The following is a 13,643-nucleotide window of genomic DNA, read 5'->3' as shown; positions in this document are numbered from 1 at the left end:
ACCAGACTGGGACCGATGAGTAGGAGGGACCACTGCTGTTGACTGGGGAGCACGTGACAACATTCCAAGGTGAGACGTCGGCACACTCAGGGGCCCAGGAAGGTGGGCTTGGGTGTTGAAACAGTCTTTTCTTGTGAGGGATGTAAGGAGAGGGATGATACAAAGCTACCTGGAGCATACCCAGCGGGTCAGGGAACCTCCCCAGGGCAAAAGTCCAAATGCCAGCTTCAGGAGTTAGGAAAGCCGTGTCAGTGTTTAACGCACATAGATGGGGGGCTAACTACGAACCACTTCCAGAAATGAGAGGCTGCTCACTGCACAATTCTAAGCTTCATTTCTGCCAGTAGTCTGCAGAGCCACCCAGCACATCAAAACTGAGTATAGTGCTTATCAGCCCTGTCCTTATGTAACCCACATTAACGTGTCCTTTCCTAACACGCATCTCAGGACCAAACAGTGAATGCAGGTAGACCCCACCAGGAAGAAGTGACTCTCTATGTTCCTGCTTAGTCCCACACAAGTAAAACAAAATAAAAATGAGGGGGAATGTGAGTTAGACAAATATTATTTTAGGCCCACTGCCCGATTTCCTTTTGAGGATGGGCCACTGTTTATTTTTGTGGCTGGTGTGTTATTCAGTTTTCTTTTGGAACCTGAGGAGAGAATGGACTCCAGGGAATGCTGAGGGTGTGCTCCGATCCACCCTCTTTGGGTTGACATGCGACATGTTCCATTTCTGTGAAAGATCCTGTATCTTAAAAAAAAAAAAAAATCACTAATCATCACTTTCTATTCTCTGAAATTTATTGATTTTCAAAAATATCTTTTTTTGCCGGGCGGTGGTGGCGCACGCCTTTAATCCCAGCACTCGGGAGGCAGAGCCAGGCGGATCTCTGTGAGTTCGAGGCCAGCCTGGTCTCCAAAGTGAGTTCCAGGAAAGGCGCAAAGCTACACAGAGAAACCCTGTCTCGAAAAACCAAAAAAAAAAAAAAAAAAAAAAAAAAAAAAAAAAAAATATCTTTTTTTAAGAGAAAGAACATTTTGCAGACTTGAGGGCAGTAACTAAAATACCCCAGACAGGAAGAAAATTCTCCAGACAGGAAGAGTGTTTGTCCAAGACTATTATACTGGCATGGTCTGCCTGGAATTCAAAAACCACACCAAACAACAAGATGGTATTACAAGAGATAAGGTATGTTTGACAAATGGTCCAGAAATGGGCACGTAATAAAAACAAGAGGAAGAAGAGCTGTTAAGAAAGTCACAGGCAGACACCAGGCATCCCCACTTGGCTCTCTGGAGATGAACAGGATGTTATTGTCTCACATTTGCTGAATCTGGAAGGCAGGTCTCTCTCGTGGTTTCAGAGCAAATGTTTTGATGGGCCAGTGCAGACACCACCAGAACATACAATCAACTCGCCCAGACTCAAGCTGGAAGCCAGTGCTATTTAAGATGTGCGGTGGTGAGGAATTTTTATTTTTCCTTATCAGTTCATATCAGGGTTCTTCAGCCTTATCCTTGTTAACATTTGGGGGCTAGACAATTCTTGGTTGTGGAGGTAGGTGGCTATCCTGGGCACTACAGGGACTTTTTTTCCCTTTCTGCCCACCCCCCCCCCCCCCCGGCCCCCAGCATCTCTGGTTGTCTACATACCAGAGGCTCACACAGTATCCCTCAAGGGATGGGCCATAAATGTCTCCAGACATTGCCAGACGCTTCCTGGTAGTGGGGCAATGCAACCTTGATTGAGACTCACTGACACAGAACAAAACCGTTTTGCCCCAGCTTATCAGTTCTATTATTCATATTAAAAACAGGAACTTGACTCTCTCATTTCACTTGGAAAAGGACTACAGGCCTAGAGCCACTTTCTAGACCGTTGAATGTGTATAAAAGACAGGCTTGGAGTAGGCAAAAGACCCTTCCAGATTCAAGAGCCTGGGTTTTGGAAGTCCAGGGTTCACTGTGGGAGGGGAGGCAAATCAGCCTCAGTTGCCCAGAAGGCCAGTAGTCCAGTCAAGGCCTCCAGGTTTCCACAGAGGATTGTTCCTCTGATTTACTGTGTTTCCCACAATCATGTGACAGTGAACTCATGTGAGAAATTAAACTCTGGGCTTTCCCTTCCTGCGGGAGCAGATGAAATTCTGACCCCGAAGTGAACCTTCTCAGATGTAAGGAGATAGCAGAAGGGAATGACGTCATCTGCAACAGAGACACTTGCTGCTCCCTCGGTGCGGGCCACCGCAGAGACGATGTGAGAGAGCCCCTGCTAAGCCAGGCTCTAACAGAGGCACTGAGGTTCCCCAGAGTGGCTGCCTGGGCATTTAAAATGGGACTCAAGATGTGGCACCAAGGTAAAGCTGGGGACAAGCTCAGAGACCTGGCCTTGTTGGCAATGCCGGATTTGACAAACCAGGAGCAAGGCCTCAGCTTCATGCTCGCCATCCCAACTGTGGTCCCGAGAGACCGAAGACTTGGGGTTCCTGGCTGAGGGGAGCCCTCGGACCTTCCTCAGCAAAGGCTCCAAGGCAGAGCTTAAGTCATCTACACCAAGGCAGGCAAAGGGGTGAAGGTGACCCCCCCCCAGCTGCTGGTCCAGATGCAGGAGCAGGTGCCAGCAGCTGCTCATTTGGAAGTGGAACTATAGCGGAGAAAAGAGGGCCGTGTTCCTAAAACACCACCGGCCATGAAGCCTTTCTTGGCTCTTCTCCTGGAACTGAGGCACTCTTGTGCCAATTCCCCCCTCTGGTTACACTTACCTCCTCCCGAGGTCTAAGGCAAACCACCCTGGAAAGACCAGATTCTACCTGATCTCAGAAGTGAAGCGGGGTCACACCTGGTTATTGCTTGGGCAGGAGAAACCAGAGGCTCCTCCATTCCCTGGAGCACGGTCTTTCCTCCCCAGTGCCGTGGACAGACAGCTGAGTAACACTACTCTGGGGGAGGTCCTGGCCACGTCTTTCCTGGCCTCTCTGGATGGCATTGGTACACTCTGGTGGGGTGAAAAGCACATCTCCAGCCAGGTGGTGGTGGTGGTGGTGCACACCTTTGATCCCAGCACTCAGGAGGCAGGCAGGCAAGCAGGAGGATCTCTGTGAGTTCAAGGCCAGCTTGGTCTACAGAGTGAGTTTCAGGATGGCCAGGACTACACAGTGAAACTCTGTCTCTGAAAAAAAAAGCACAACTCTAGACATGGCCAAATGTCCTCTCTGTGGTCAAAAGCGTCCTGGCTGTGAAGCCCTTGGCAGAAGAGCGCAGCCGTTTCTCCCTCAGCACTCTCTGGCACCTGGCACACAAGCAGCCTGTGGGCTGCGCTGGTGGATAAAGGCATACAGGGCTGAATGGCTCTCCTTTCTGGAAAGTTTCAGAGGGAGTCCCCTAGTATGAATTGTGACCACTGGTGCTCACTCTCTTGTCCCACACAAAACACAAAAGGCGTAATTATTTCTCCGGGTGGAAAGTGCCAGAATCAGGCATTTCGTCACTTAGAATAGTCCTTTTGAATTTTGTGTTATTTAGGTCCAGACAAAGTCCATAAAAAATTAAAAACAGTTAAGCACTTGATAGGGGTCGGACTCTGTAGCCCGTAACGGACACTGTGAAGCTGTGTGGCTGAGCCACGTCCTGGTGTGGCCTAACATGGGCACCCTGCTGGGGGTTGCATTAGACCCTTTTCTCTATCCTGGGCTCTGATGGTCTGTGAGGAATTCACAGCGACAGTGATGAAGATACCCTGACATGCACATAAAGACTAGCTGGGTGGGGGACGCGCTCTGAGTCCGCCCTAGCATGGAGGTCAGACATCTGACTACATGAGGTCCTTCTCTAAAAGCTGTTTTCACACATGATTGAAATTCCTGCTGTGAACACAGTCCCTTTAGAGCAGTGGTTCTCAACCTTCCTAATGTTGCGACCCTTTATTTCAGTTCCTCATGTCGTGGTGACTCCCAGCCATAACATTATTTCCATTGCTGCTTCATAACTGTAATTGTGCCACTGTTGTGAGTCATAATGTAAACGTCTGCATTTCTGGAGGGTCTTAGGTGACCCCTGTGAAAGGGGTTGTGACCCACAGGTTGAGAACTGCTGCTTTAGGTGCAGATGGCATGCGACTAGGTCCCAAAGGATTTGTTTAAACCAGGACAACTGGATTAATTAAGTCATTATGGTCACAAACAAGCTCTTTTTATGTTAAGCACATACTATCACAATTTGGATTTTAAATGTTTCCCCTGAAACTCATGTGCTGAAGGCTTGGTCCTCAGCTACGGGGCTCCTGGGAGGTGATAGCGACTTTAGGAGGTAGAAGAAGTTTTCCTTGTCGGAGGAAGTGGGAGCATCGGAGAATGTGTCCTTGAGGGGAAACACATCTCTGTTTCTCTGTTTGCTTCCAGGCTGCCGTGAGGTGAGCAGCTTGGCTCGAACGTGCACTTTGATTCATGATGTTCTGTCTGACCACAGGCCCCAGACATGACAGATGCAAGAGACCATGGACTGACATCTCTGAAGCCATGAGCCAAAACATACCCTTTGCTCTTTAAGTGGGTTTATCTCAGGCATTGTGTCATAGCGATGGAAAGTTTACCAACACACATCCTCACTGTGGAGCAGTAGTAAGTCCTGGTTAATCACAGAGACCTAACAGAGGACCTTTGAGTAACTTCCCATGTAGGTTTATCAGAAAGCAGATGATTGTTTCCAAACCAAGTTTAACATGTGTCCCAGCAGCAGCAGCAGCAGCAGAAAGGAGCCCTGGAAGAATGGAGTGGAGGAGGAGCCTGGGTCTACTGAGTAGTGACGTCATGTCTCGGTGGAGGAACACCGCGGACAGGAGTAGCCAACCAGGCAGGACAAACAGCAGAGGTGGGGGTGTGCTAGAGATGGACACACCTCCTCTCCGGCTTTGCTCAGGGGCAGGCCTGCCTCTGAAATGGCACAGTGGTCGTAGGCCATCTTGACTAATGGCTCTCCTGCCTTGTCTTGACTACTGTTTCAACATGGCACCTCACACCTTTGCATCAGGCCATGCCTATGATGCAGCCGGAGCTGCCTAACCACACGTCTTAACTAATAGCCATGCCAGATCCTTAATGGCAACGTATACATCCTCCACGAACAAACCACAACAAACAGACACTTCGGATGCAACCCTCCAAGTGGAAGGTCGTCCAGCTCCTTTAAGACTGCCGTGTCCTTACTGTACCTTTTATTCGTGAAGAAATGCTTAATAAAGAGACAAGGACATTTCTTCACTTTCTGTCAGACCCATGAAGCACAAATAGGAAAAACATCAGTCAGTGGAAACCATCAAGATGTTAAACGAGTAGCCGTGGACCTTAGCAGTGGTACCCACACTAGAGACTGGCACTTAGTGGACATTAATTACCATCTAAAGCTTTCATTCTGCGGCCTGAAAGCCTCTAATAAAGTTGCATGCTTGAACTCATGTGGAGGATAAAGATGTACCCTCAGGATGAGGAAGAGGTTCTTCCCCTTCAAGTCTCCTGAAAAAAAAAAAAATCAATGAAGTCCTTGAGACGGGCTGCACTGTGTCTTGAGGTATGATCCAGTCCTAATCCTTAGCAACTGAGCATGTGGCCTTTAGGAAATCAAGTCTTGGGAGACACAATCAGAAAGAGGCTGTACTGGGTGAGCATGGCCCTGCACCCAGTGACTGGTGACCTTGAAGAAAACCTACAAGGACACAGAAGATGGTGATAGGAAGATGGAGGCAGGAATGTAAGCCGAGGAACCCCTAAGGACTGCCAACCACATGGATAGGTAGGCAAGTGCATGGAGCATCTCCAGAAGGAGCCAATGCCCACAGCTTGGCTGTAGATTCTGGCACCTAAAACTATGAAAAAGTACATTTTTTGTTCCTTTAACCAAATTTGTGGTTATTTGTTATGACAGAGGCAGGAACTTACTAGAGTTCTCGCAGATATGACAAACTTCTTGAAAACTGGGTAAAATACACATGGAACCCAGGCCAAAAAATTTTAATCCCTCATCTATTTTTTAAACAAATGAGGGACATTCAGGTACATGGCAGAACACATTTCAAGAAATAGCATCAACAGACTTCATTTCGTTTTCTGTTATACATATTTAACAAGAGAGGGAGAAAAATGGAGGAAAGAAAGAAGAGCATGCAGAAGTGAGGGAATTAAATAAAAAAATACATCATATAGAAAACCAAACACAAGACGGAGCAGAGTGAGAGGCACAAACGGATGAGTAATAAAGTCATAGTAAAAGTGTGCATTAAATGAACTCACCCAAGGGACAGAGAAGCAACACATCATTCACATTTGTTTTTTTCCCCCCTGTTTAATTAGCCCACTGCAAAGAAAGCATTGGGCACAGCAATCACAGAAGAGTTACCTGCTGATCGGCATGCAGTCTTTAAACCCTACGTCAGTCCCATTTTACAGGCAAGGAAATTGAAGCTGAGAGAGCCCAGCTCATTGCCAGATATCAGGGAGTGGTCACGGTCCTTATCTGCAGCTGCCTTGCCAGGGTGCTGATGGCATGGAAGGACATGGATGTATGTTGCTGGGGCTTGGGGTTTGCTCACCTGAAGAGCTTTAGAGGTGAGTTACCAATGCCCTGAAGAGACTGTTCCATTGACAGAAGAGAGTTTCCCCTGCCAGCCAGACGACAGAGTGGAAGCTCTTTCTAGTCCTCTAGAAACAATTTTCATTTACCTTGGAGTCTTAATTTTACCACTGTCTTTGAGTGTTTTAAGTGCAAGGAGCCCTTGGAAACTCCATCTTTGAATGAACCAAAACAGCATTAGCAAATAGTTTGAAAAGGATGATTATTGCATGGAGTGAGGCATACCCTCCAAAGCTTTTGCACTGGTTGGATTTTTTTCTTTTATTTCTAGGCAGTGCTGTGTGAAAAGCAGGTACCAGGTATGCTCTGTTCTCTGGAGTGTCCTCGTAGGGCACTCTCCCAGTGTTGTGTAGTGGTGAGAGCTTCTGATCATTCCGCATGAAGAAGTTCCTGAGCACAGCATGGAAGAGGCTGCTTTAACTACCCCCCACCCCAACAGACCTGAGTGGGCAAGGAGGCTTGCTGGAGGTGAGGTAGCAGGCCCTGACGGCAGATTCCTATCTCAGGTAAGAGTTCAGGTAGGAGCAAAGCAAAAGTTATTTGCTGATAAGCACAAAAGCCAGGACTATGCATTCTTGTTAGAACACTAACTCCATGCTATGTACATCATATCTTCCAATAATAAATCAGGAAAGTTCCAGAATATAACCCATTAGAGGTCAACGTAAATAAAAAAGCTGATGTAAAATGAAGGTATAAAACACAAATTACAAGTAGTTAGTGGGGCCCTTGGTAAAAGCCTACTTTCTTTAGTTAGTGATGTATTCCTAAAAACCCATGGATATATTTACAGCAATGATATGTTTTTAGAATGTTTTCCCAAAAGATCATGCTACTTTTCTGTTTGTAGTCAGTCGAAGGAAGAAGAGGTAAAGGATCTAGGGTGGACGGGATGAATAACAGCACAGTGAATGCCTCCTCCAGCCCCAGCCACGTATTCTGAAGGACAAAGGCGGAAACAGTACCATTGAAAGCCACAGCTAACTGTGGCAGCCACTCCGGGGCCTCTTAGGTTTCAAAGATGTCTGTGTAAGCCACAAAAGAGGTGTGTTCTTGTCTGTCTCGTGGAGCCACCTGGGACAACACATATATACTGGGTTTTGTTGTTGTCTTTTTCATTCTCTCTCTATGGCACACTGAATGCTTTGTTCTCCTACAAACATATCTTGGGAGCAAAGTTAGGGAATAAGATTCACCCATGCTTTTTCAAAGTGTCTTAATGTTTCTGCTTCAGAGAATAAGTTAAAACAGACTGGCTGTTGGTTTTGAAAGTGCCAATCACCTGAGTACACGTATGTTTTGAACTCATGGGGAATATCCACTGAGAAGCTATTTCATACTAATGCAATCAAACTGCACCTTCAGAGCAAAGGCATTGGAATTTTGGAGAGGAAGGGAAGGGATCTGAAAATCCAGCAAGACCTATCCAGTCAGGCCTGGCAGTGCATCCACAGGATGCCCAAACCAGAGATTTCTGTCCAAAGTCAGAAAAACACTTTCTTAAAGAAAGAAGAGATCACGGGGGTTAAAACAGAAAACCAGAAGGAGAAAAAAAATATTCAGATACTTCATGCTCCAGACCTGTCATTATTCAGTAATGGGAGAATGATAAACGTCTTAGTGTGGAAGAGACCCGGACCAACGTAACTCTCCATGCCTTCACTAAACCCATAGTGCCGAAGACTTGCATTTCTGTGATCAAGGATAGCAGCAGACAAAGGCCTGAGCTGCATGCTTTCTAAAACTAGAAGCGGAGAGATAGAGCAGGCTAACACGCTAACACGGATGCCAATGTAACAGGCGCACATATAGCCTTAGGAAGGACTTGACCCTTCATGAGCAGAAGCAGAAATGGTTTCCTCGTTCCTGTTGTTCAGTCTCATTCCCATGATCAGTGGCCCCAGAGGGAAAGCCACACTCGAGTCCCCACCTAGTCTTTTCTTCCGGAGTCTTGCATCTGAAAACCCCCAGCTTCACATATCATCACCCATTTGCTTAGGTGGATCTCTAACATGGCCTCATCCTCCCTCCCCCCAGTGGCTTCCCATGCTGGGCAATTTGTCACCCATCAGTTTCTCCTCTGAACACTTCTGGGACAACACAGCAGGGTAAAAGAAACAGGCCCTAACTTTCTGGCGCGGCTCACACCCAGAGCTGGTCTCAAAGGATGACAGTACATGGGAAAAACCACTCAAACTCTCACTAGATTCCCTATCTTTCTGTTTAGACTGGAGAGCGGGGTCAAGCTTGGCCAGGCTGCAAGATGCCCCTGAATCCAAAGCGCACACACAAGCTAGTGAATGGGTTCTCTCCGCCCGCATGACATCTGCAGCTGTCTACAAAGAAACAGGCTCCTCAGAACCGCTGAAAACAAAAGACAGAACAGCACACACGGACCGGACAACTGTTTGCACTCTGCCAGAGACAGCAGCAGCCCTTCAGGGTGGAAAAGTACTGCTAGGCTTTTCACAGAACTCCTCAATGCCACCGGGTGGGAATCTCCTGCTTCCCTCTCACCGGGCATGGAAAGATGAAGAGGAAGCGGGCCTGGCTTCCCAGAACCAAGTTAATACACACGTGGAGGTATTAAGAGCCGTAGCGCGGAGCCAGCCGCTCTCTCCGGCCTTCAGTTTGACACAAGGCATCGGGTATGTGGAAAACAAAGGAATTTGCTGCCTCCTGCCTTTCTGACTAGAGACCAGATGGAAGTCATCAAGGATCCTCTCCCACCCCCACATCCCTCCCCGCAGGGCAGCAGAAAGGATGCAGACTCCTACCTTGAAGTTGTGTGTCTTCTCATAGTTGAAGTGGTTGTCGTTGTGTGTGAGGGCAGCTCTTCGGACGAGTGAGGAGATCTGTGAACAAGCAAAGAGCTTGAGAGGAGACCACAGAATGGCACCTCTGAGTCCCACCTTTACCCCAAACGCAATGGCCAGCAGCTCTTGGCGCTTCCTGCCGGGCTTGGCCTTCCGAACCATAGCACATTTTCTCTCATTTTCCAGCCACAGTTCCTGAGAGAACATAGTGCCTGGGTCTCGGATCTTCCGAGTGTCCCCTGTGGAGCTCTCTAAAGCCAGCAGAGCTTTGGGATTGTGGCAGCAGATTTGAGGCAGCTGTGTCCTGTCTGCAGAGCCCTGAGGCATGTGACCTGGAAGGGACCGACTGAGTGATGGAGGGGGGCTCTGGCTGAGGAGGGATGGGCCTGCTTTGCGCTATTTCTTAAGGCGGGCATGTGCCTGGAACAATAGCACACATTCATGGGTAGCCACCCCCAGATTATCCAGTCAGCGCAGGGGACCCAGGGAGGCAGCGATGTGTGCACAGGCACATGTGTGCACGTGCCTTCTCTCTCTCTCTCTCTCTCTCTCTCTCTCTCTCTCTCTCTCTCTCTCTCTCTCACACACACACACACACACACCACACATACAGAGACATACAGACACCCCCACCCCCACAGACACACACACAGGCACACCACACACACAAACACACACAGAGACATATAGACACACACATCCCACAAACACACACACACACAAACACACATACAGAGACATACAGACACCCCCCCACAGACACCCACCCACCCACCCACCACACACACACAAACACACACACAGAGATATATAGACACCCCCCCCCCAACACACACACACCTTGTGGTGTTCTAAGTCAAAGCTGTATCCATTTGTTCTGGGCCTCTGAACCTCATCCTGGGCTGACCTCCAGTAGACTAAACTTTTAAGCCCACATGATTCTTTAATCTTATAGGAATAAACTGGCACCTATATTTTCTTAAATTGCCCAGAACTTGAAAACCTTATCTTTATTCTTAACACATTTATCAAACTGCAGGAGTCTGAGCCCAAGCAGCTTATGGGAGAAGTGTGAAACATTTGGTTCTGGGCTCAGCAAGCTCCCAGGCCAGCGGGTCAGAGGCAAGGCTTCTGCCATTCTCCCTCATCCGCTCTCCCGGCTCCTGCAATCCCACAAGGAGATTACCTTACCTAAAACCCAAACATCACTGCTGCTTGTCTTTTAAACAGAGCATCTCAGACGCGCATGGCGATAGCGCCCCGCCACCTTTCTGCCTGTTCTGCCTTTAAAAGCATTGGACTGGCCTCCTTTGGGATCACAGTGTTTGGTCCCAGGTCTCTCCGTGAATAAAAGTGGGGGACTGGGGTGTCCTGGGAGTACTTTAATACAGCTAATACCAGACAGACAGTAAAATCAATACTTTCGGAGCTAGCAAGAAGGGAGAATGCAGAAGGCGAGGTGAGCAGAGAGACGGATGAACTCCCTGTGGCAGTTCATGACATCAGTCCTTGCCCTGTGAGATTCTCCATTTCCATGCCCCCTCATTTCCTCTTGGTCCAGAAAGAAGTCCATTCTCCCATTTCATCCCAATACTTTTTTTTTAAATCAGAAATGGCAGGCAAAGCTTTCGTCACTCGAAGGAACTGACACTGGGCCAGGCAACACTCAGCATGCACTCAAGTACATATACTCATTGAATCTCCAGCATAAGGGGAGAAGGGCCCATTTCTGGATGAAAACACCAAGGCACTGAGTGGTAACATAATTTGCTGAAGGACACACATCTTGTATCAGTAGCAGAATCCCATGCTCCTTCACAGCTGAAACAAATCGTGGCGTTGAGCTTTTGCTGGTCTCAATATCTATTTGCCCTAAAAATCCTAGAAAAATCTCTCTTCTGGCACATGCAGCTTTACCATGGAGCAGCTCCTGTTCTCCTTTAGGGTGTTACAGCATCATTTAAACACACCTACATCCTTATCAACATGCAAACTCCAACTTCAATGCCACCCTTGCCAAGAAAACAGTCTCCAACTTCCCACTGGCGGAGCACTCTGCCCTCTTAAGTACCATTCTGCATGGCACATACCACTGTCTTAGTGGAACCAGTGACAGTCCTGACTCTCCATTACACCAAGAACTCAGGTAATCCCCCTGTGCCTGGGTCACCTTTGGGTCCCCCTGCAAGTCTCTAATGGGACTCCTTGCTATAGCATCGACTGAACAAATACAAGGTTCTAGAAAGCCCTAGCACATGGAGGGAGCCAGAAGTCTGGAGAAAGGGGAGCGAAGGTGTTCCCCATGGGGTGGGATCTCCCACTCATCCTATGATCATCACTGCCTACACTCCAGCCTCTGAAGACCAGGACTGCCCAAGGCCATTCTCTTCTAAAGACTCTTTGCCCTGATGTGGTCCTGACCCGTTCCTGAAGTTCAGCTGCCCATGAAGGGGCTGAAATGGGGATTTGGTAGACCTTACAAATGTTTCCAGGGTTAGCCTAAGGGTAAAATTTTGGAGGTCATGAATAAAGATCTTTTCTCAAATCTTCATGGCTAGTAAAGGAGCATAGACCTTTTGATGTAAATGGCCAGTACTGCAGTGTGTGCGAGGCAAAGTGTATGATTATACCATTTGAGAATCAGATTAAACAACCATTTATATGGCAAGTGGATAACAGAGTCTCCTTCTCCTTGTGGTGGATTGCTGGTTGAATACAAGATTTAATCTCTTTTCTTGTGTGTGTATGTGTTATTACTTATAACCAGCAATTTTTATTTCTATTCATGACAGTGACTTCTTTTTCAGTTTCCAGATCATTTACCCAAACACAAGATGCATTCAGCCATGGGCAAGAACCACACACTGTCCTTCTAGAATCCTCTTTACAGGGACTGTGAGTGTTAGCTCCCCAGGAGAATGATAGCTTTAGGGATACTCTAAGTCCCCCTCTTAGCCCAGAAAAAAAATGGTTACAAGAATCTCTGGGTGACCTCCCCTCCTTAGGAAATGCCTCCCACGGGGTCTTTATCAGCACATCTGCAGGGATTCACCTCAGTCCTTTCCATCTTCCACAGCGAGTCACTGTCCTCAACACAAGTCTCCACATCTCTCTGTATGTTCTATTTAAACCTGGGATTCTCCCTGGGCTGCTGGCATTTGGGCCAGCTCAGTCTTTGTTTGGAGGTGTGTTGTAAGCTGTGTGGCAGAACCCCTTGGCTCTCCTCACTGGTTACCTGTGGAATCCCCATTGTGATCACTGAAAGACATTGCCCAGTACTGCCCACCCCTTCTCCAGTGGGTCTTGTCTGGCTTAAGTTAATAGCATAAACATTTAAGTGCACTTACTTATGTGCCAAGTACTACGCTAGGTGTATTTCATGTTAGGATTCACTGAAGATGTATGAGTCTACAATGCAGCACTTCTAATTCCTTCCATTTTAGAGATGAGGACACAGGAACTACGAGCTTACATACCTTGCCCAAGGTCCCAAATCTGGCAGGTGGGCAGTCCATCGGCATATCTAAGGAGGTCTGGGCTTCTTCCACCAAAGAGCAAATTTTATTTTTTATTGTGGTCAACACACATAACAAAGATTGACCATTTAACCACTTTAGCAGAAGTAGACTGGCTTAGAGAGGGGCTTCTGCCCTCCCCACGTCCTCTTCGAAGCAGTGTCTGCTAAAGAGAGCCTGGCAAGTAGGTGAGGCTATGAATACACGGTGAAAAGCTAGCCATCTCCCTCTCTTTTTTCCATCTCCTATAATGAGGGTTGGAATTCTACTTTTAGAGTCTCTCTTTGTTCTTTCTCTCCATGTTCAGGATCTAGCATCCAGAAAGGCGTCCAGTAACAAGAAAGCAAGAGAATGTTGTCAGGTGGAGGGAAGAGAAGGTGGGTCAGCAGCTGAAAAGATGCGGGGAACAGCCATTTGGGGGCACCCAGCGTCATGGAGGAAGATGGGACCTTAGAAGTTCGGGAGCTCACTGGCTGCGTCCCCACCCGCTCCTGACAGGCCCCTCTCGGCCTCTGGGAGCCACAGCCTTCTGCCTTACCTGCAGATTTCCAAAGTACTGTAGGCTCATTATTTCCCCACAGACCCCAAGTGAGTCCCAGTGCTGTGTTTTAAAGAGGTTTGATGAAGAGCATCACCGTCAGCCCAGTGACCCCAGTCCCTGTCTGTACTCCTGGGCCCTTCACACTGCCCT

The 13,643-nt window shown here is 47.8% G+C and overlaps 1 protein-coding gene across 4 annotated transcripts in view; it reads right to left on the bottom strand.

Moving 5' to 3' along the window:
* Chn2 (chimerin 2) overlaps positions 1-13,643 on the bottom strand; it is a 277,744-nt gene that overhangs the window by 18,164 nt on the left and 245,937 nt on the right. For all 4 annotated transcript variants that reach the window (XM_006992173.4, XM_076566835.1, XM_076566834.1 and 1 more), the window contains one exon: positions 9,399-9,476. In XM_006992173.4, the coding sequence (XP_006992235.1) occupies positions 9,399-9,476 (78 nt within the window). The remainder of the gene's footprint in view (positions 1-9,398; positions 9,477-13,643) is intronic.

Source organism: Peromyscus maniculatus, chromosome 3 (assembly GCF_049852395.1).
Source record: "Peromyscus maniculatus bairdii isolate BWxNUB_F1_BW_parent chromosome 3, HU_Pman_BW_mat_3.1, whole genome shotgun sequence".
Classification (NCBI taxonomy): Eukaryota; Metazoa; Chordata; class Mammalia; order Rodentia; family Cricetidae; genus Peromyscus; species Peromyscus maniculatus.
This window is presented reverse-complemented; position numbering and strand designations above follow the sequence as displayed.